This window comes from Macrobrachium rosenbergii, chromosome 5, assembly GCF_040412425.1.
Source record: "Macrobrachium rosenbergii isolate ZJJX-2024 chromosome 5, ASM4041242v1, whole genome shotgun sequence".
NCBI lineage: Eukaryota > Metazoa > Arthropoda > Malacostraca > Decapoda > Palaemonidae > Macrobrachium > Macrobrachium rosenbergii.
This window is the reverse complement of record NC_089745.1, coordinates 61734122-61754786: the sequence shown is the minus strand read 5'-3', so window position 1 is coordinate 61754786 and position 20665 is coordinate 61734122. Positions and strand designations below refer to the sequence as shown.

Genomic DNA, 20665 nt, shown 5'->3' with positions numbered 1-20665 from the left:
AAAGGTTAGGAGAGTTACATAGGAAGATATCAAAGGGAACAGATGAAAAACTCTCAGTACTTTTCTTTAAATTTGTTTTCATACATATTGGCATCCTCATGTTGTGTGTTTAACTACACACTGGAAAGTAGTTTGTCCTGCTTTTATGATCAGTCTGATAACTTTACATCTTAAATTACAAAACATAATGCTCTGAATGTAAAAAGTGGTTGGATTACTACCACACTAAGAGCTAGTTGAGCCTGGGTTCAAACAGTCCTACATTTTCTGATCTACCCGTTTAAGGACAAGCACCTTCCTGCTACTAAATTTGACATAAAAGGCTGCATTAGTAGAGCCCTTGCTTCATGAGAGTGGCACTGATTCAAATATGAAAAATTTTTAATTAACTTATATTTTTCATAGCTAACAAACATGAGGTCTTAACATTAGGATAAATCTTCTGGCACAAGCTGGAAACCAGTTAAAAAACAATCAAATCGTATATGCAAGGAATCTGTGGCATCTGGCACCTAATAGGCAGATGAGGTGGTAGTGGGTCAGAGACCTAGCTGGAACCTCGTGACGTATCAGGCTTTCTTCAAACCCAGGATAAGATGTAAGAGGGATGGCTAGAGGTGGGCAGTCTATGTTAAGACATCAGGTTTGTTAGCTATGAAAAATATAAATTAATGAAAAATTTACCCAGTCTATGTTAAGACATCAGGTTTGTTAGCTATGAAAAATATAAATTAATGAAAAATTTACCATTTGTTCATACACGGAACAAACCTTCGGTCTTAACACTAGGATAGACTCACACTTGGAGGGAGGTATGAGAATCCTGAACCGACTGGAGGTTCAGCACACCTGATCAACCTTCCTAGAAATTAGGGTTCTAAGAAAGGAGACCTAAGCCTCTGAGTTGTTGGATAAGAGGATATCTAACACCCAGTTCACTGGGCTAAAATACAATGCAGAATGTTAGATTCACTGCATATATGGAAGTCAAAGAGAACTATATCTGCTCAAGCAACAAACCCTGACAGCCACATGTAACAGGTTTGTCACCACTTCTCACTCCCCTTGCTGGAGAGAGAAGTAAAGGCTACAGAGAGGCATATTTGTATGTTGTATGGAACACCTAAATGCTGTAACAGATGGCTGCAACACTCATCTGTATCAACACAGTTCTAGAGTATGATGTTATTCTTCAAAACTGCTCATAGGTAAAGAAGAAAAAAAGGGAAAAGAGAAAGAGACCAGTCATCTCATTCATTCTCTCTTACACACTATCATCTTAGGCAAGATACAAATGGCCCTGCCAGGGGCACTGGATGAGCTACACAACTTGTTGAGCAGCCACCACCAGACCCATGAAAAAAGTGTCCAAATACCTGTGGGCAACGCCCTTCAGGTAGAAGGAAGTGAAAGTGGTCTAATGGAGACAAGAACCAGCAATCAAAATCTTAAATGCCAGAGAGGAACCTGTTCCTCTGATGATGAGGCATAGGATTGTCTAATAACCTCACCTAGCCAAAACAAAAGGGTATTCTTGGACACTTCTTTCTTGTTTCGGCCTGTGCTAGCGAAAAGCCTACAGCACCTAGGTCTTAGGTGAAGAGTCCTTTTCAGGTAACAATGCAGTGCTTGAAAGGCGATGCAGTAACTCCTGAGGATCGTTGTCAACAAAATCCCTAAGGGAAGGAATAGAGAACAAGGCAAATCTGTCATCTTGAACTGAGGGATTTTGAGTCTTAGCCACGAATTCCGGGACAAATGCAGACCATGGAGCTCACCAACTCTCTTTGAAGAAGCTAAGGCCAGGAGGAAGACTGTTTTCAAAGTCAAACCCCTGTCTGACGATTGACTCAGAGGCTCGAACAGAGCTTGAGCGAGACTACCCAGTACCAGAGTTAGGTCCCACATAGGAGGCTTCAGTTCCCTAGGAGAACAAGGTTGCTCAAAGCTCCTGAACAACATAGAGATTTCCCAGGATGAAGAGATGTCCACGTCTTCCAGATGGAGAACTAATCCTAAAGCAGCCCTGTAGCCCTTAACAGCAGAAACAGAAAGGCCTTTCAAGATAGATTTGGAAGTCAGCTATATGTTGAACAGAAGTTCCAAATGGAAAGAAACCCGTCGATGACACTAATCACAGTAGACGGCCCACTTGCCCTGGTAAACAGCTGACGAAGATCTGAGGTAGCCAGACATCTGAGTTGCTGCTCTGCTAGAAAAACCTCTCGCTCGTTAGAGATCCTGGATAACCTCCAGCCATGAAGAGACAGGGACCCTTCTGATTGGTAGTACCTCCCTCAGTGAGGTTGGAACAGAAGATTGTGCCAAGGGGGAATCTCTCTCGGTGCCACTGAGAGCAGAGGCAGAAGGCCCAGGAACCACTCTGGTTGAGGCCACAAAGGAGATACTAGGGTCATCCTGAGATTCTTGGAACTCATCACTCTGTTCAGGACATGACAGATCAGGCAGAATGGAGGGAAGGCATAAACTTCCAGGTGACCCAAGGATGCTGAAGAGCATCCTCCACTACAGCGAACAGATCTGGGACCACCATACAATAAACCTCTAGCTTCTAGTTGAACCTTGTGGCGAAGAGGTCTAACATGGGTCTTCCCCATAGATGAAACAGCCTGTCCACTACATCCTGATGCAGAGAACACTCCCTACCTAGAACTTATCCCTGACATCTTAGTTTGCCGGCCACTACATTACTTTTGCCTGGAATCTACCTGGCCATGAGTTCCACTGAGTTGTCGATCGCCCACTGGTGTAATTTGACCGTCAGAGAGTGAAGTTGGTGCGACACCAGCAGCACCCCTGTTTGTTCACATACACTGCCACTGTAGTATTGTCCGACACCAGAATGATGGAGTGACCTACCATCCTCTCCTGAAACTCCTGAAGACCCAGGAAGTCAGCCTTCAACTCCAACACGCTGATGTGGAGTTGTTTGTCCTGAGGGCTCCACACCTCTGAAGTCAGTTCTTCCAGACGAGCACCCCAACCTTCAGAGGATGCGTCCGAGAACAGAGAAGATCTGGAGGGGGCGAATGAAGAGGAGTTCCCACAGTCAGGTTCTGGTCGTCCAACCATCAGAAGCTGCTTCTCACCTCTGCCGACAGAGGGACCTGGAGCTGAGGGGTATCTCCTGTTGGGGACCAAAATTCTTCAGTCTCCACTGCAGGGACTGAATATGGAGACGCCCAGAACTATTTGCCACTGGTGAGCTGGTTGCTTCTCCCTCAAAATGAAGGAGCAGGTACTGCTCTGAACCTCTCTATCCTCTGGTCCAACTGGAAAACCCTCAACGAGGCTGTCTATTACAATACCCAGGTACACAATCCTCTGGCTGGGAAGATTGGACTTCTCCAGATTTATCACGACACCCGGGATATGACAAAACTGGAGAACACGGTCCCTGTCCCGAATCAGCCTTTCCCGGGAACTTGCTTAAGACCAACCAATCATCGAGATATCTCAACAGGAGAATACCCTCGGCATAAGCCCACATCAACACTAGGGTAAAGACTCTTGTGAACACTTGCGGCACTACTGTCAATCCGAAGCAAAGAACCTTGAACTGGAACACTTGCTCCCCAAGACTGAAGCGGAGGAACTTCCTGGACAAAGGGTGGATAGGAATCTGAAAGTAGGTGTCCTTCAAGTCGATAGTTAACATGAAGTTGTTGTCTCTTACAGCTGCTAAGACTGTCTCTGGGGTGTCTCCATTCTGAACCTCATCTTCCTGACGAAAAGGTTCAGAGTTGAGAGATCCTATCACCAGTCTCCAATCGCCAGTGGGCTTTGGTACCAGGAAAATCTGAATGAAGAACCCTGGAGAAGGATGGACTACATTTTTCACTGCTTCTTTGTCCAACTTCTTCCTTCACTTCCTCCTGAAGAGTTAAGTGCTTCAGAGAGTCCTGGGCATAAGTAAGGTGTAGGATAGGACAATTGGAGAGAAGAGGAGGGGAGTCGAATGGAAGTACAGTAGATATCCTACCCAAAGGACATCCACTACCCACCATTCCACTCCTTGCAATTGCCACATAGCCCAGTGGCTTACCAGACAAACCTCCACCATGGCAACAGGAGGGAAGTGGCGCCCAATTGACCGACATCCTCCCGTCCCTGCCCTTACTCCCCTTCCCTGGTTTTGAAGGGCGAGATCGAAAGGGACACTGCTGAGGCCACCGGTGGCAACAGGCAGGGAGTGGTGCCCAATCTACCAATGTCCTCCCCTGTCACTGCCATTACTCCCCCTCCCTGGTTTTGAAGGGCCAGACAAAAGGGAAGCTGCTGAGGCTGCTTCCTTGGTGACGGAGTCAGTCGGGTAACCTTAGCTGAAGTCGAAGGTCTTGAAGCTTTCCTTGGAGGGAACTGTCTAATCTGTCTTGGAGCTGAAGGACGAGACTGAGACGAAGACTTGACCACTGCCAGTTGGACAAGTCGATCATTAGTGTCGGCTCAACGTCTGATGATAGCAGTTTGCAGTTGTTCCTCAGGCAGGAATAGCTGGGATCCTAGGAGATCTCCATTCCGTAAAGATAGTAGAGAGTGTGCACTGACTGATCTAGATACTTTAGAAAGGGGTGTGTCCCTTCTCATCAGCAAGAAGTTAGCCCACAAATTAGCGTTCAAATGGCCTAAGTATGATATGGCCTTAGCACCAGATTGAAGTAACCTGATTAAAGACAGATTTTCGAACGAATCTCTAGCAGAACGGAAAGAAAAAATCCTAGCAAACACTGTAGACCATAAGTCCACCTAGGAGACAGTCTGAAAGGCAGAAGAGGCAGTCAGCTCCAGGGTAGATGCTTCTTGAAAAGTTAAAGGACCGTCAGTCCTAACCTGATCTAGTGTTAGCCCAGGCTTCAAACGAATGACATCAGAGTTGAGCTGTCTACCCAACAGAGATATGAGACTTGTTGAGTAATACTTCCTATGACAAATCAGAGGAAGAAGCTTGAAGGAACTGTTGGAACGTAGAGAATCATCCTGTACCGAAACCAAAGAATTCACACATCTTAAAATTGAAGTAGCATGTCTGGAACAAGGTAACTCAAAAGAAGTCCTTGCATCCTTCTCTGGACCAAGTAAGGCTTCTATGCCCATAGGAATCACAGAAGCAGGAGTCCCAGACTTCTCAGAGAGATTGTTGAACTCACAAATGAGATCAACAACCTCCCTGCAGGAAGCTAGAAACTCCTGACTTTCACACTCCTCTACTTCATGCAAAGGCAGCTGACATCCTGAGGTAGACGGAAGAGAGGGATCCTGAGCACTAGATGGCTGTAGGCCATCCCTTGCCATTGACGAGTCACGTCCACGAACGTGGGAAGATGGACGTGCATCGGCTCTCAGCTCCAACAAGTCACGTAAGTGGATGCACGACATCGGACGATGTAAGTCATCCCTTCCAGGAGAACAAGAAATCGAAGCACGAATGTTAGGACTTGACGATCATGTCCATAGACTCAGGAAGACGAACGACATACGAGGTTCCTTCTAGGCGAGCGAGACACTGAATGCCTAGGCCTCTTGGGAGCCCGGGAACCACGGTCATAACCAGATCCAGGGACGGTGCCAGCTAAACATTTGTTCCCATCAACACAGACATGGTTAAGAACACGTCCGCGGATGACATGTCTCGTAGGCCTTGGAATAACTGGGCGTCTAATAGGGGAATCCACCACCTTCCACTTCTTAATCAAAGCCTTATTATCTTGCTGCCAAACTTGTACAGAATGAAGAGGGGAAAAACAAAAGACTGAAGCTGACTTATGAGGGGTTGCAGGAACACTGTCGTGACTACGTACTCGAGCGCGAATTGGAGACAACCGTCCATGGGAAGAAGCTGACGAAACGGTCCTTGGCTTCTCAGACGACAAAGTGACAAAGTCTTCAAACCTCCAACGTCTCACATGAGCATGAGTAGGGGGAGAAAAAGATGACGATGATAAAGAAGATGGAAGCCTAAAACTTTTCTTGACAGAAGGACCACCGTACTTCTCCCGAAAAACAGTGTCCAGTCTGTCCACCACAGTCTGTATAAAAGCATCCGAGGGATTGACAACTGCAGAAGTTGACGTCACAGCAGTAGCTGGTTGTGACATCACGGGAGCAGTCAGAGGAAATGATGTCACAGATACAGTAAAGCCCCAGTATTCGTGGTCTCACGATTCACGGACTCACCTATTCGTGGATTTCTCTATGGAACATATGTACGCATTATTCGCTGAAAATTTTCACTGAGAAATATTCACTAATTACTATATTTTCACATCATTTTCATGACTAAATGCACTTTTTGTCATAAAACTATTAAAATACTCATGTACCCAGGTAGTGCTCGAGTTACAATAATTCGATTGGGTAAGCAATTAATACCGATACGACAATATTTATAGAACATTTTTAAATTTCCCACGGGCACAAGAAGCAGTGTACAATCAGGCAGTGAGAGAGACCAAATTACAATAGACCAACTTCTTTTCCTCCATCACTTTATCCCATCTTCTAGTTAAAAAGGTAAATGAGAATGATAAAAGTATTGTTAATAACATTATACTCTTGCGTAAACGCATACAGCCATAAATAACCGAAAGAGAAACTGCTGTTTTGCTTACAACTGAATCGGATAACAACAGCCATTTTGCTTGTATTTCAACCATCGTACAGTAATAAACAATTACTGTAATTATAGTACAAATGAAGTTAAGTTGAATAGGACTGATATATTTTTACATTATATCCTTATTCGGTATGGATAAAAGTTTGGCAAACTGCTAAATTTAAGCTGCAAGTTGTAGCTGAAGCTGAAAAAACAATGTTCAAGCTGCTAATGACGATAAACTATCATGCATTGGCAACATGGACGAAACTCGATTACTGCTATTTTTACGTCAATAAATGATAAATACGTAAAGCTTGTATTATGATGAAGTCAATTGAAAATAGAGAACAGAATCTTGATTTTTTTTTTAAACAAAACAAACATGCCCCCAAACAGCCAACGTCATCTACTAACGAAAAAATAGCTAAATTAATTTCACAAGATATATTCAAGTTATATTTCTACTTAAAAACACTTCGTATAATGAAAAATAACCTTGGCCCATATAAATAAAGTATCCAGAGATTCATTTACACTAACTAGAAGCAAGAAAAGTGCTCTGAAACGAGCTAAACACTGCAAAATAAACTTACCGCATAATTGATTTCCAAACCAAAACACTGATCGCTGTGATCGCAATTTATAATATATACAGTACAATATTATTGGATATAGTGAATTAAAGCATAACATTTTAAAAGGTCCATGGAAAACATGCATATTCATTATGTTGATGTTTGTATAATACGATATGATGTGAATATAGATTACAGTATAATGTAGGCTAGGGCTGGGCTACCGTATATGTATATGATATACCATAGTGTAGGCTAAGCAAATTCTTGTTTGTTATTCAATTTCCCTTTGTATTGAATTATCACGTCACCCTGCATGAACCTCCAGAATTAGTTGATATTAATAATTAATATACTGTGTATGTATAATGTATACTTTATAGTGTAGGCTAGGCTACCATATTTGTATACATGGTACTGAATACCCTAGTGTAGGCTAGGCTATATTCGAGATACGTTTTTTCCAACAAACGATGGATTTTTTGGAACCTAACCCCATCTTAAGTAGGATAATACCTGCATAAGCATTTTTAGTTATTTTTGTGTTTGAACTATCAAAAAAGGCAGTTCTAAGTGTTTTTAGAAGGGTTCTAAGTATCGCAGATTTTAGCTATTCGTCGGGGATGTGGCGTGCACCCTCCACGAATACTGGGGGTTTACTGTATTGTCACCATGGGGAGAGATGATGTAGGTAATGTCGTCATGGGAGCACAAGCCTGACCCAGAGTCGATGGAATTGCTGCTGGTATAGCCGACCCAGGAGATGCACAGTTAGTACCGAAGGCATCTCACTAGGTGGCATCACACACGAACCAGAGAAGTGGAGGCTGGGAGGAGGGAGTACTTCTGGGGGGCGGACACTGGTAAGCGTGAAGAGACGAAATGCAACAACACATTCAGAGAAGGAATCCCAGGTAGGCAGGTAGGCCTAGGGAGGCCCAAATAGACAACATCTTCTGCGCATCTGAATCTGAAACAAAAGAACATGATGGTGCTGCCTCCTCCCTCCATGAAGGGGAAACATCCCCCCACGAGAGAGACAGGGCAGCATGATACATAAAATCACCTTGACCAACTCCTGATGCTTCCAAAGATGAATCAATGGAAGAAAAGGAAGGAGAAAAGGCATCAATGGATGACAAAGCAGATGGAATAGGTCTGACAGAAGGGGAAGAAGAGGCTTCCATTCAAGGAGAAAATCTTTCCCAAGATGGAAGCACCGACTTCCTTCTGTGTTCCTTCTTCTTGCAGAATTTCTTTCACTGCACAACAGGCCAGAAATGACATTCTGGACACGAATGGTAACATTACAAAAATGAGAACAACACCTACTGCAAGTAGAATGGGGGTCTATCTCAGAAGAAGCCAGAAAGCGGTAGCAAGGAAATCCTGGAATGCCCGGACACAAGTGTTGTCGCGCAAGGGGCTTCTTAGGTTGATTTGTGGACAGCATGATAACACCACAAAACACACATAGACACCCAAACACACAACATAACCAGAAGGTATCACAGGCTTAGGACAAGAAACAGCTTGGGGAAAGGAGAGTAAAAGTGAAGGTCCATTCTCCAAGGCAGTTGAAGAAAGACTGATGCGTCACGAGGTTTCAGCTAGGTCTCTGATCCGCTACCACTTCATCTGTGTATTAGATGCCAGATGCCATAGAGTCCTTGAATACACGATTTTGATTGTTTTGTAACTGGTTTCCAGCTGGCGCCAGAAGATTTATCCTAATGTTAAGACTGAAGGTTTTTTCGCATATGAACAAATAAAAGTTTTTAATTCCTTTCTCCAGTCCTTTGCATTGCAAAGCCTGCCAGGGTTTCCATTACTGGGTCCCTGAATAAAGGTCTTTTAATCCTGCTTCTCAATTCAGTAGTTCTACCGCAACTACAACTCAGTGATCCAAAAGGGCAGTCTTCTTGACCACCTTGGCAGCCTTGGCATCCAGGCTCTCTCAGATGTAGAGAAGATTTCATAACCCACACACTTAGCTGCCACTATCTTCAATTGGTCTGTCATTTCTGTCCAGAAATGAGCTCTTTGAAGAAGAAACCCCTATTCTTCTCAAGGAACTTAATAACAGATTAGACATCACGCCTAGTCTGAATACTCCAAGTTTACCTAGATGTCACAGCAAACATTCCAGATAGTCCTTTTTTCTCACCCCCTGTCACAAACAAATCATTCTCTATACATGAGCTGAGAATTCTTATTGTCCCTAATTAGAAAGGCAGAACCCCACTCCCTCCCTGGGTTGCATGACATCCAGAGTGGGTGCATCGCTGGCTTTCTTTAGAGGCATTTCTTATAAAGAAGTCTCTGAATTTATGAAGTGGTCATCAGAGACAAGAGACAGTGTTCCTCAAACACTGCTGCCATGGTAATCTTAAGATATGGCAAGTGACGGGGGCACAATAATCCTGTGTCCCATAAGAGCATTCTTTGTCAAAACCTGTTTTTTTAAGAGATTTGGCACTTTACTGATTTTGTTATTTTTATGGCTGATGAATGAACACTGAAACTATGTATGTACAAATGTATAGTGTATACAGCCAAGCATCATGCAAATACTTTTAACATTTTTAAGCTTTAAAATTTCCTACTATATATAGCTTTACTATGTATAATTTTATAAATTTTAACATTTGCATCTATGTGATCCAGAACTTCTCACTGATTTGTTTCTTATGCCATTTTAACAGTTGTTGCTGACCAATGTAAAGATGCCTAAACAGGTGCAAGTTGATTTTTATTTTTCCCTTTGACTTCCAACAAAAATCACTGTACAGTAAATCTAAAACACCCTATGTTGAAATGACTTAACTAGAAGCATTGCTGTACTGGGGTTTGATGATTGTATCATTAAAACTTATAATTCATATAACATACTGGTTTTGATAACCCCTACCTGTAATGCCCAGATGCCTTCTTCATGGATCCGGATTGTGGTGATACAACGCTGCTGACCCAAAGACCATAACTTTATCGTACCATCTGAGCTACCCGATAAAACTTGTGTGCCATCCCTATTTACTAGGAGTGCTTTAACATTGTCTGTGTGCCCTAGAAGAAGAGAGGTAAAATCTAAAGAAGAAAAGAAGTAAAATCTAAGTTTGTTTGAGGAATACCTTGTATATCACTCATGATTTCTTAATTATTTTATACATGCTCATGGGTTACTTATCCTGGAAACAAAGAAGTCACCGTAAATGATTTTACATGCAAGTACTGGCTGAAATCATTTCAGCATCCACAGATGTCTACAGTGCTTACTGGAATATTCTACCATTTATAAAATACTAGCTGACCAACCCAGCACTGCCCAGGATAACTGAATGACAACTGATAACACTCACTCACTCTCTTTCCCTCACTTCTTCCCTCTTTCTCCTCCCTAACACCCCCTCTACTCTCTTACTTTCTCTCCCTCTCTCACTTTTTGCTTCTTTCTCCTCCCTAATACCAACCCTTCTCTCTCTCTCTCTCTCCAACCCTTGCTGTCTCTTTCCCTCTTTCTTCTTCCTCACTCCCCCTCCACTCTCTCTCTTTCTTCTCTCAAAAACCCCCTCTACTTTCTCTCATACTTCCTTTCCCTCTCGCTCTCTCTCACTGTCTCACTTCCTATCAATCTCTCTCCTTCTTTCTCACCTTTCTCTCCAACCCTCCCTGTCTCTTTCCCTCTTTCTTCTCCCTAACACCCCCTCTATTCTCTCTCTCACTTTCTTAGCCACGTAAAATAAGTCTAATCCTTCAGGCCAGCCCTAGGAGAGCTGTTAATCAGCTGTGGTCTGGTAAAACTAAGGTATACTTAACTTTTTTCCTCCCCCTCTCACTCTCTCTCTCTGTCATGCCCTTCCCAACCCCCACCCCACTTTGGTGCCATTGATGTCTTACCCCCACAGTATTCTTTTCCATATAGTAAGTCATATGTATACCGAAATTAGGTATGATAAATTCGTAAAATTACTAAGTCTACGGGGAATAACCAGCTGTTTCACAAGCAGAACCAGCCCCATTTCAGGGAAGCCCTACCCCCCTTGGGGCCCTTTGGTGCTAGTGATGTCTTACGCCCACAGTATTCTTTTCGAGATAGTAAGTCATATGTATAGCAAGTTTAGTTGAAATTAGTCAGTGCACTTCAGAGTTATGCTGTAACATACTGTACATACATACATGCATCCATTTTTATATATATAGATTTTTATTTTTTAGGACTTGGACATATCTAATAAGTAATAAAATCAAGTTAATCTCATGTCAAGGATTCAAGATTATAATAAAAAATATACTGTATACTTAACAAAGGCTATTCAGACCAGAGACTGTAAATTATCTTTGAATCTGAAGCTGCAGTATCCAGCATTAGTATATGACTTCAATGACAAACAGTAAGACACACACCATTGGGAGCATAGTGAAATGACAAATTAAGGTTGCTCTAAAAAAAAACGGGGGGCTAATTACTGTAGTTATCACATTCTCCACAATGTCCAATTAAACCAGACTTTCAATTTTCAATTTGCTTTACACAATTCCATTGGTTGGAACCAATATCTAAAGGCATGTTGGAACAAAGTAAGGCCACCTGTCTGCCCCTGATAATTAACCCTTTTACACAAGTTGGTTAGAATTTTGCTGTTTTCCTCTGGCTAAAGAAATTTGGTCTCTCAAATAGACTTGCTTTTTTATGGTACCTCTGTCAAGCATCTTACATTTACTAATAAAGACATCTTATGAGACACTTTCCATCCCATTTAATTACTGATAATTATATATATGCTGCTGAACCCTGTAACGAAAGGGTTATTTCCTGATACAACCGCAACTTTCATTAAAATGGTTTCATTTTCAAATTTTCATACACATCCTTTTGCATAATTCTGTATTAGCCAGGTATGTGTGCCCATGTATGTATGAGTCAAGAGAGCAGCATCACAAAAGCTCTCACTCCTGTATCCCCTATCCCCCCACACATATGGGAGCCACCAAGTACTATTTCCACATGATGTTGGAAGACACCTGAGACAAGCCTCTGTTTTAAGTGAATATGCTCAAACTCCCCCATCAGGCATGGGTGATCCTTGCCCTGATCTGACAATGACATGGGCTGTCATCTACTGACCTCAAGCTGCAGACAACAAATTTGCCAAGTTAATGATTTCAGAGTTTAATGATGACAAACACATGAATTTAGTCTGCTCTCACTGTCACATTTTCTACTTTTAATCATTTTCATGCACTTTTAAAAACAGTTGTGTTGACAGTCACTCATACTGAGCCTTTAGTGTCACTCTACCTAACCTTGGCTCCCTGCCTCCCCTTGCATTCAGAGGTGTATTCAGTAGCTGTAATAAACTTTAAGTCTGTTTCCCCCATCCTGAAACTTGAACAAAATTGTAAAAATATTAATTCCCAGTAAGATAAATTCACATATAACTAAAATAAAATACGTTTGCGAGGCCACCTGTTATTGTGTCTGAGCAGCATGGAAGGAGGATGAGAATAGCTGGTGCAGCCAAGCACCAAACACCTGAAAAAGGCTCAGAATTTTTGGGAACCACAGTGCGAGGGCTAGCTGCCAAATTTCCTCTTATGGAGTTTCCTGCTAAATGAGTAATATCTGTTTTCTGCCTACAACATTTTCTGCTTGAATTCTCATCTAGTTTAGATTTTTATCTATGCTCACTTTCCACACATATCTGGGTCTGCACTCAGGTTTTCAGGCTGCTGCTTGGCTAGGCAAAGTGAGCAATATGAAATAATGCCAGTAACAATAACAAAACCAATGAACTTATCTCAAAAAACCAAACCTGTGTAAGTGTATCTCATCATTTTAAAATCTTACGTACACCTTAAATCTGGATACTTTTAACATATAAGGCTAATGATTATACATGCTAAACACCTTTATAACTGTAATTCACTTCCCAAAAAATGTCTGAATGATTCAATTTCCAAAAAATATTTGAATGACTGGAAACTGCTTCACTGACATACCTTTAAGCTTCATCAATTTATTTCCCGTTCGGGGATCCCAAACTCGAAGCTGTTTTTCAGTACTGCCACTAACAATAACTGTACCTGGAGCATTCATCGCCAGGCTGTAGATGGAATCTTTATTACCATTGAGTGAAGATGCTGAAACAGAAAATTTCACTTGTATTCACCTGACCACTCATAATACATAAAATGCACAGTAACCAAATTTTGGGAGAGAGGGTGATAAAATGTGTTAGTCTAACCAAATAATTTACAGTACTAATTCAGTTGAAGTTATAATTTCCTATATACTGTAATTTGCAACTGTTTTTACAAATGTTTATGCCTGAAAGTACAGTATTCATAATACACTACTGGAATTGTGAACTGTCACTTTCCCTTTTTAATAAGTTAATTTATTGCTATTTCTTCAATGAATTTTCTTTTATTTTGAAGATTATCAATTTAATCAAGATTTTTAATTTTTACAGGTCATAAAATTCTTTACCCTTCAATTTTCAGGTAATGAGACAAAAAAAAGTCCTCTGAAATATACACCATGAAACTTTCAAAAAACTATTATATGTATTTTTATGCCTAAAAATTTACTTTCAATTTTTTAATTTTTACTTTCTGATTACCAAAAGCAATATAAATGATTTTCAGTACATGATAATATAAAACATAAATATGATTCCCCAATTAGATAAAATAAAAAACCTTTTCTCTTTAATTCTGTTATCAGCTTTGTATCCACATTTTGACTTAAATATATTAATGCTTGAGACTGATGATATATATTAATGCTTAAGACAGATGATAATTCATTAAGTGCAGGGAACATATATAAAATGGCATAAAATACATTTCTTAGGGAAAATCACAACAAAATTCTATTATCAAGAGTACAAGCTGTAGCTTGCTTACTGTTTTAAAATAAACTTACTCTTGATCCCAGAATTTTACTGTGATTTTTGCTAAGAAATGTATTTTTAGGCCATTATTTTACTGTGATTTTTCCTATGAAAAGTACATTTGGGCCATTGTATATATGTTCCCTTCATTTAATAAATCATCATCTGTCTTAAGCATTACATATTTAATCAAAAGGTGGATGCAAAGCTGACAAATTTTACTGTAAGGAATAAAAGTAAACTGCACCTAAGCAATCTTTAGACACAATTTTCTTGGAAAAGAAACAAAGACAGTATTACCAATGTGTTGAATGACACAAAAATAATTGGTGTGAGCTTCATTCAAGTTTGCGCGTCTGTGCAAATTCTCAAAAACTCCAACCTTGGAAGATGATTACGATGAAGATTTCCTCCTACTACAGCATTTCCTCAGCTCTTGGAATGTGCTTGTATTGCTTTTCATCCTATCTTCATTTCATTTCACTCATATTGGAGTTTGTTTATAAGACTCAGAAATTTTTAAATCTCTGTGGGTTTCTGCTTAATTTTTGTAATGACTTACATGGTCCTAAGAAACTTTTCATGTACTTTTGTATCATTTCTGCACCAGTTCTAGTGCTTATCTGATTCTTTTTTGTTATGTTCCTTGTCACAGTTATGACAGTGAGTTGAAAGTAAATATTTCTGATGGTGGTGAGTGGAGGACTCGGCTAACTGAAGCGTTATGGCTCTGTCATGTGGTTTCTCATTTACTTGTAAGTGTAAAATTCCCCAGCAAATAGATGTGTAAATGAAAATATTTCAAGCACTGATATGTATGCTACAAAATTATTGTTTTACCCGTAATTGTAAAATTCCTAGCAAATTGATACATACCGGACAAAAAATTTCCACCATTGATGCATATATTACAGTTATTTTAGTTTTACCTGTAATTGTAAATTCCAAGCAAACTGATAAATAAATGATAAAAAATTTCTAGCACTGATATATAAATTTAAAAATTATTTTAGTTTCACCTGTAACTGTAAAATCCCAGCAAACTGATACTTAAATGGCCAAAAAAATTTTCAGCATTGATACGTAAATTACGAAATTATTTTGATAAAAATAAATTCTCATTTACTTGTACGTGTAAATTCCATAGCAAATAGCTAATAGCTGCTATCTAGGTAAACTTGCCTTTTAAACTTGAGATGAAAAATATTTCCATAAAAAATAATTCAGTTTACATAAGCATGAGTTTACCCTAATCAATATATAAATCTAGGATACCATCAATTTCCACTGCAAATCCAGAATTGAATTTTCTACCTGGCTTCATTGTGATCTACTGTAAACCTGATGCATTATGAATAAAGTGGCTGATGTTCTATATGACTTACACAGCATCCATTAATATACACTGCACTAGTTTTTAATTTTGGTTCATGTACTAGAAGCCAACAAATTTATTTTAACAGTTAAGACTGCTAACAGTGCCATAAAACCAACCTTTTAAACATTTTACTTACTTGTGACTGTATTATTACTCGCTGTAAGTGCTGTTAATGTCTGAACATCCCATAAGAATATGGCTTTATCTAACCCTGCTGAAGCAACTTGCTCTCTATCACGAGCATATGCCAGTGCTTTCACATAATCTTTGTGAGTTCTCAACGTTGACATGCAAAAACCCTGTCAATGAAAAACAAAATAATTATGCATAATTTCTTATGGGTCTTAGAAGTATAGGATGATGTTATAGGAGTAACAGACATAAAAATGACCTTGACTTTTAGTACAATATTACTTTCCTGGTCTACAGAATCAAAATAAAAGTGGAGTAAATTGTTCTAAACAGGAATACTAGAGAGAGCTTTCTTCTTCGTTTTAACGTGCTTTTTCCCATTTTTATATGGGGTAAGCTTTGGTAAGAGGTTAATGGTTTGTTCAGTGATCAACACTTCTACCTTCTACAATAATTTTTATCCTATTAAGCCTAAAAATTCATATATTATAAATCATATATGCAATTCATGCCTTCAAATAATACAAATATGGATTTCAGGAGTCATATAAAAACAATTTTCAAAACACAAAAGTCAAGGAAGGAATGGCAAAGTCTGATGTGGCATGGTCACTGATATCAATTGTTTGGATCTTCAGGCAAAGTTATGAACAAACTACAAGCCTTCAATAACTATCCATGGATACTATCCTGTTACCCATTTGATGCCTGTAATTTATGATGATCACCTAATAGAGAAGGAACCATTCAAAGGAACAATACCAAGGGACTGACAGCTGCCTCTTCCTTGAGGAGGAAAATGCATATGCTCAACTCCATTCCTACAAGCAAGGTAACTACTGTATTGCAATCTCCTTGCCATTTGTTCCAATTTCTTTTGTCTTTTCAATTCTCACAGTGCATATAGTTTTATATATATCTCTTATAATACATCTCCTCTTTGCTCCTATTATGAAAGAAAAAATTGTACCAAGAAATACACTAAAAAGCCGACATAGCATGACTCACAAGTACAGTGGCACTACGTGACGCACCCAAAGGAAATGTTGCTATATACTTACATATTTTTTTTTATTCATGAATAGACAACCTGTACAGATATCTGGTTGGGTTAGGTTTGGTTGGGTACTTAACCTAACTTAGCCTAGCCTAACTAGTTCTAGCCTAACCTTACCAAAGCTGCACTTCAATATTCTGGAACTTCTTGTTTCATGACATCAACTAGAAGGTAGTTACCTCCCATTCAAGGGGCAAGGTTGGGTTAGGTTAGATTGGGTACTTAATCCAACCTAGTCTAGACTAAACTAAACCTAGCCTAGCCTGACCTAATCTGCACCTCAATAACCTGGAGCTTAGCTCTCCAAGCCTTAGGATCCAAAGATAGGCATTCTGTAGTGTTGTTACGGAACGGTACCTCGGTAGTTTCTTAGTCAACAAGAGGGGGCCCTAGTGTCCTATGATCCCCTTGATTGACGGTGCGGGTGCAAGGGTTTGCAGTAGCACACTCAGCACAGCAGTCAACCAGACATACTCCAGGATGATGGATGTATGACACACAAGTTCGGTCACTAGGGTCAGTGTTAGCGACAATTGGTCTTGACACCTTGACATTTCGAAGAATTACTCGATCTAAGAAGAGTCAGTCCTTCAAACTCGACACTCCGAAGCTGTTACTATTTCAGCTCTGTCTCTAAGAACCATGGGCATAACAGCCATCAACCATGCCACATTGAAAATATCGCGTCTCATCCAATCAGCACAGTTAGCAATGATTGGGTCAGGTCAGACTTGGATAGGTGACCTTCTGGAGCACTGGGTTCTGTTGACATCAGAGACGTTTTTTGCACCCATGATTAGAAACGTTGGAACTAGTTAGTACTTGGATAAGTGACCTCCTAGAAACTTCAGATGCTGTTGACACCTAGGAGACTTCTTTCACATCCATGATTGAAGTCTTCAGCTTTCTTTGGCTTACAACTTCCCGTCGTTCTGCCTGATTCATCGAGAGATCAACAGCACCTTCAAACTAAGTTCTGACAACTTGTTTTTGGTTCCTACTCAGTCAAGAAGTGGTGTCTAGGAGCTCCATTTCTTTTGACTTGATGAAGTTACACTCGCCCTGTGGGGAGTGGAAGATGTAAGCAGTGACTGTTGCTGCTGCAATTACCAGTTGATCCACAACCTGAGACAGAGAGAATGTTATGTGAATCTTTAGACAGTTTCAGGAGTCTCAGGGTCTAAATAAGCACTCCTTTAATAGCAACGACAACAAGGTAGTGTTATGGTTACACTATCTTCCTCCAGAGATTTTTTATTCTTTATAGACTTTCAAGTGTCTCAAGTTCCAAAGATAGACACTCCTTGGTGTAATAGCAACACCACAGTAGTGCCATGGTCAACAAAACAACCTAGTGTCCTTTCATCTACTCTACTGCAGTACATGTACATAAGTAGACAGAAGAACATTCAGTACAGTGGCCAACAGACACATTCAAAGCAAGATGAAAGTAATTACAACAATTCACTCACTGAAGTCAGGAGATAGGGACAGCTGATCTCAGCACCTTGACTTCTGGTAATTCATTCAACCTCTGAAGAATATTGATCATAGTCCTTCCTGTCTCGACTTACTGAAGTTGGCGCTGTTCTGTTCTGTCTTCTCAGACCCTTGAATAGAGCAAGACATCTTTGGCATCCATTTACATCTGGAAGCTTATGCCTTTTGCCATTCTACATGTTTCAAAGGTAATTACTGGAGATGGATCATTCCACTTCTATGGTCCTGTCACTCCAGTGACGGTATGATGTCTATGTTGCCTCTGTACAGTAAAGATTACTTTTAGCCCAATGCAAACGACTCGTTCGTTACCTTCGAGTTGGCCAAGAAACAGTGTCCAAACTGTCCTTTCTCTGACTAGTGAGATGATCAAACACATGTACCCTGCAACTTCCTGGTGGACATCAGTACATTTTGGGCCAGATCTTTTGAGGCCAGGGGCATCAGTCTGTCCATCACATTCAGGAAGAACCTGTCGGCCGAGTACTAGGATCGAATGTAATCATGCAGATCACATTCACCACCTTTTACCTTGGGACATTGCCCATAGGTCCTTGGACTCCTTTTTCTTGGATCCTATGTTGGATGCTCAACAAGTCATGTAGTTCACCCAGCTCTTGAGGGACATGGTGCATCTCGCCTAAGGTGTGCAGCTGCAAGGTGAAGGTGTGTGTGGGATTGGCCTCCTCCCTTTCTCTGACACTGTGGGTTCATCCAAATCTTTTCAAACCAAGGATATTATATTCCTTTAATTCAAAATGCCCAGAAATCTGATGACTGAACATCTCTCTTGTTCAATAGATCAGAGGTATGGTCTCCCTTTGACACCAGCCATGAAAAAACTGACCACTTACTCTGGTAACCGTTGGACGAAGGTTATCGTCTACAGTTGGCAATAGCCTTCGCAGCTGCCTTTGAAAATCCTTCGCTCTGACAAGCTTCCTGACAGTCTGAAGCCTGTCAGAGTGAGAGTGGACAAACCTTGATGATAGCAGATGAAATGACGTTGTTTGAGGAGATTTCGACGCTGTGGAAGAAGTCTTGGGAAGTCCACTAAGAGGCTTAAAAGGTCCGGGAATCATTCCTTCTGCATGTATATATATATATATATATATATATATATATATATATATATATATATATATATATATATATATATATATATATATATATATATATATATATATATATATATATATATATATATATATATATATATATATATATATATATATATATATATATATATACATATATATATATATATATATATATATATATATATATATATATATATATATATATATATATATATATATATATATATACATATATATATATATATACATATATACATATATATATATATATACATATATACATATATATATATATATATATACATATATATATATATACATATATATATATACATATATATATATATATATATATATATATATATATATATATATATATATATATATATATATATATATATATATATATATATATTTGATAAGCGTGAGTCGCTGTTTAGTCCTCAAACAGAGTTACCTTCCATGGTCTACCAGAGCTCCATGGTGACCAAACTAATATCAAAGAATTCTCTTCTAATTTAGTTGGTCTTTTGGCCAGGTATTGTGTCGTAATGATTAACATTATAACACATGATGGAGTATATAATGGACTCAAAGATAAGAGGGCACTTTCCCTTATCTTCAGCGAAGCTGAACCCAGTTTTTCCAACGTCAATTAACCTGCAAGAAAGAGAAGTGACTATATGCCATGACCTCTGTTTGGTCCAAAGCGAACGGTTTGCGTCGTTACCAGCGCTCCGAAAAAATTCGACTTCTTTCTCCGTTTTAGTATCGCGGATTATGGAAACATCAAAAATAGCAAGATAAGTGCTCAATATTAACAAACAGTTGAAAGTTTTAGTTTTAAACTTTTAGAATTTATATAATTTGTGTATTAAAGCCAGAACCCGGCTCGTTGATCGCTAGCCTACCTAGCCTCGTAAAGCATTGATTGTTACCTAGTTTCGTAAAACGAAAATTGTTTTAAGTTCTAACTAAATGTTTTAACTAAAAGAAATGTTCCATAACTTATCATTAATATGGAAAATCCTTTCAGATTATACGATGTCTACAATAATCTAGGCAGTAAGTGAGAATAATTCAAACTAGATTAATAGTGGATGTTGTCTGTAGCCTATGTATATCCTTGGATTACGTATCCTTAGTGGCCAAGCTTAGACCGAGGACCCTAGGATCAGATAATAACAATATCTGGGCATAGTAAATCGATAGCCTAACAATGAGGCTACATATTAGTATAAATTTTTTTTCTTTATATAAGCCAGTGCACTTTAGCATGAGCTAAATCGATTTACTAGCTTAGGCATTACCTTATATCAAGTTAAGTGGTAACTTTCCATGAAACATCCCATTTCTGGACTAAATTCTTAGCCTAGACCATGTAATTAGGATTAGATGAAATCATAATCTG

General features: G+C 39.5%; 1 protein-coding gene across 1 annotated transcript in view; it reads right to left on the bottom strand.

Moving 5' to 3' along the window:
* The window catches only part of LOC136838851 (WD repeat-containing protein 48), a 98484-nt gene that overhangs the window by 60869 nt on the left and 16950 nt on the right, over positions 1–20665 (bottom strand). Inside the window, exons 3-5 of the mRNA XM_067104499.1 lie at positions 15602–15764; positions 13192–13332; positions 10103–10257 (exon numbers count right to left, since the gene is read on the bottom strand). Coding sequence (XP_066960600.1) covers positions 10103–10257; positions 13192–13332; positions 15602–15764 — 459 coding nt within the window. The remainder of the gene's footprint in view (positions 1–10102; positions 10258–13191; positions 13333–15601; positions 15765–20665) is intronic.